We start from the raw sequence: 3571 nt of genomic DNA, 5'->3' as shown, positions 1-3571 counted from the left end.
TCAGAAGAAAACAAGGATACTCACCATCTGCTTATGGCTTGGGAAGAAAGTCTGCTCCACGAGGGGGAACTTCTCAGGACCCAGCGAGTTGAAGATTTTAATAAGCTGAGAGAACTTAGGGTGAGGGAAAGGGAACAAAAAACAGATATAGTGAATGTCAGTGGCTTATTGTGTTAACAGGTAAGTGCTTGCAAAATGTTCTGATACTGGTGAGGAAGGTGAGAGAAACATGTTATTATGCTTCTCCCACCTTGCTTTCTTGACCTGAGAGCACCAAGAAAATAATGAAGTTGCTGTGCTTACCCAGGGCCAAGCCAGCTTGCGTACACAAACCTTGGACTAAGAGAGTGGAAAAGCGGTTCAAGAGCCAGAAGGGGATCAGCTTGGGTTTAGTTACAGATCTGCTATGAACAACCTTTGCTCTCCAAGTGTGGCTGAGGGGGGATGGGGGACCCTTCCTGGTGGGGGATCAGGGGAGTGACCAGGTAGTAAATCAGTGCTGCCACTCCTGAGCAGAGACAAAATAAATCAAAGCTCTCCATTGGATCTCTGCCCCACAGCCAAATCAAAGCAAGGCACATTTAACCATCTGAAGGGAAGGAGAATTATTAAAGGACGGAGATGACTAGAGGGAATCACCAGTGCTACTTGGTTTGAGTGTTAAACCAAGGAAGCCTGATCCCACTGTCAATCATAACTGACATTTATTATGAACCAAGGGTCTCCCAACAACCCCCATGCATGACAGGGGAAAAGGGAGATCATCTGCTACCCCTGTCACATCTACCAGCAAGGTCTGGGGAGGCACCAGCCTGTGAGGATGGGATCTAGAGAAAGCAGTATGTAACATCAATGGGGAAAGCAACAGTGCTGGTATTTCACGTACAAAGGTGAATATTTGCTATTGTCCCAACCTGTCAGCGTGGACTTCACCATTATCACTGCTATCATCACTATTAGAAACTGTTCATCATTCAGGGTTGTGCCCAGCCAGACACAAAATTCCCCATAGCAGGACTGAGTTTTAATTTCTGTTCAGGTTCCAAAACCCTGACAGAAGCATAGCACAGCAAATTCATGCTCTGCTTTGACCATCTGTGAAGCGAGCAGACTATTCTGTATGTTGTCTGCAGCCTCCCTGTTCAATCTATTATTGATCAGCTGGAAAAAAACCCCAAAATTATAAGAGAGTAACTTAATAACCATGACAGAAAATGTTGCCGGAACAGAGTTGGTATACCAAAGAGCGTAAGAGGTGGTTTTATATATACACATATATATATGTGTGTGTGTATATATATGTATATACACACCAGAAACCTTCTGGATCTCAATAGCAACTTAGAGTCTTTACGATAACAACTCTAGCCATTCTGCTTTCTCTCTGAAGAGGTACAGCCCTGTGATCATGAGTAACACTGAACTGGCTGTGCTGTTGGTGAAGTGGTTAAGACTGGCAGCCTTACAGAAGGGGGAGTAAAGCTGAATAACGTAGTTTGATTATTTTCATGGATGTTAAGAGAATGAAATGATTGGGGATTGCTCCACAGGTAAGAATTTTGGTTCCTTCTGAGCTAGTAGATGTGTCCTATTTGCAATGTAATTTAGAAACTGAATTTAGTTTCCAATCTCCCTGGAATTTGGTAAAATCTAGTTAAATTAATAAAGGCCTCTGCTCTGGCTCAAGTCTCAAGTTGAGACAAGTTCCTTCAAATTCCCCATCAAAGCTAGGGATGCTTTCATTTTGAAGGAGATCTTTGTGTCACCTGAGGGAGGTAACACACATATTAAGGGAAGGAGACAGACTTCTAGGGAACAACAGAGGGGAAAGAAAGTCCCCTTTCTTACCGATAGGGAAGATTAGGCAACATCAGCTGTCTAATCTCACATGTTCTAAGCACTTCTGCACAGCCTAAAGGCAGTAAGTGTACCAAATTGCAACCCCAAGGTTAAATTGCAGATAAAGGGAGAACTACTGAGAATGTTTTCTGCCAAATACCTACATTAGGGCTCTTGTCCTGCTTACAGGGCTAGTCTAAGCAAAAGCACATCTGCATAAATTGAAAACTCACTTGGTAATGGAGAAGAAATACCTCTATGGGAGTTAAAAGAGTGGTATGGGTGTAAAAAAAAATTGCATCCAGTGCGCAAAAAAATTAGGCTGCACAGTGTGTGCCAGGCCCAGGCCTCATGCTGAAGGGGCAGCTGCCAGCAGATTTGCAAACAAATGCAAAGCATTCTTTTCCTAATCTCATAGGTCAAAATGTGACATTTAAGAAAACGCAGAAAACATCAAGAGGCGGCATATCCCATCACTAACACCCCCCCAACCCCATATGCATCAGCAGATAAGAAAAAAACTCCCTGGGCGGAATAATTATTGTTGGCAAGGAGGATATTGATGTTGAAGAAGGACAACTTGCTTCCCTTAACTACTTGCACTAGCCCTGCACATCTTGGAGAACAAAAATAAAGCCCTGTTTTGACTAGCAAAGTGAGCAATCAGGGCTTAAACATTAAACAGAATAAGACAGAGACAGGGAGAGGAGGAAAAACACCCTGCTGAGAGCAGCACATGCCCCTTGCTGCATGAACACGAGCCTATATCCCTTGACAGGCAATACTGGTTTGGCTGGGAGTCTCTTGTGCTCTCTAGATGACTGCCTTCAAGACTTTGTATTTCCCGCAGTCTTACAAATGCAAAAGTTGTCTTGCAATTACAGTTATTAACTGCATGTAATATCAGCACTACTCTGAGCATTGTTCCCACTGTATTTTGTCTTGTAACTTTTATAACACAAAAATTGTTATTATTAGTTGAAGAATTGTGTTCAGGGTGCTTGTAGCATTGTTTCTCAATAGTTTTGGGATCATCTTAAAACTTAGATTTCTTAGATATTTCTGTGTGTGAGATCCCCCTGAATACTCCGTTTTTCTTTTAGAAACGTCTATGTCAAACTGTGCCTGTATTTAATGCAAGTTTTAACCTTTGAAGAAATTTGTATATTGCAGTACTGGAAACCTGGCAAATGTCATTAAAAAATGGGGCTGTATGTTTGAGTAAACTCAAGCCTAAACTCAGCTGATTGTAATTAGAGTTGCTGAGAAAAAAACATTATTGCAAATTGCCAAGGAAAAACAGTCTCACTTCCATCCCCCTCCACAAAATCATAAACATTTCTATGAAAAGGAACCTTTTTTTTGGAAAAAAAAAAGGGAGAGTGAGAGCACATTTCTCAGGGGTATTTAATTTCATTTCTTCATGTACCTCAACTGTTTTCTAGGTCCAAAAAGTTTCCAGTAATCTTTGTTAAGCGGATCCCTTATTTCAAGATGCCTGTTTTGCAATCAGAGTGGAACGTGCACTGAAGTGGTCTGACTCTATCTCTCATTTTCCAGCTATCACAAAATCAAAATTTCCTTATTCTGCTGCCAGTGAAGCTTTCTGTCCCCAAATGCCTGACTGCAATCTCTACCTGAGCTTCAACCTGATAAAATTTCAGTGGTGCCAAATACCAGCTTAGATCCCATTTCGGCTCTTAGACTACTTAGTGCATTACAATAATTGATT

The 3571-nt window shown here is 41.7% G+C and overlaps 1 protein-coding gene across 1 annotated transcript in view; it reads right to left on the bottom strand.

Moving 5' to 3' along the window:
* LOC104532863 (synapsin-3) overlaps nt 1–3571 on the bottom strand; it is a 47452-nt gene continuing 43881 nt past the window's right edge. The window contains exon 6 of the mRNA XM_029087506.1: nt 1–114. Within this exon, the coding sequence (XP_028943339.1) occupies nt 1–114 (114 nt within the window). The remainder of the gene's footprint in view (nt 115–3571) is intronic.

Source organism: Antrostomus carolinensis, unplaced genomic scaffold (genome assembly GCF_000700745.2).
Source record: "Antrostomus carolinensis isolate BGI_N321 unplaced genomic scaffold, ASM70074v2 scaffold3760, whole genome shotgun sequence".
Lineage (NCBI taxonomy): Eukaryota > Metazoa > Chordata > Aves > Caprimulgiformes > Caprimulgidae > Antrostomus > Antrostomus carolinensis.
Note: the sequence above shows the minus strand (reverse complement) of the source record. Positions and strands in the feature narration are given on the sequence as shown.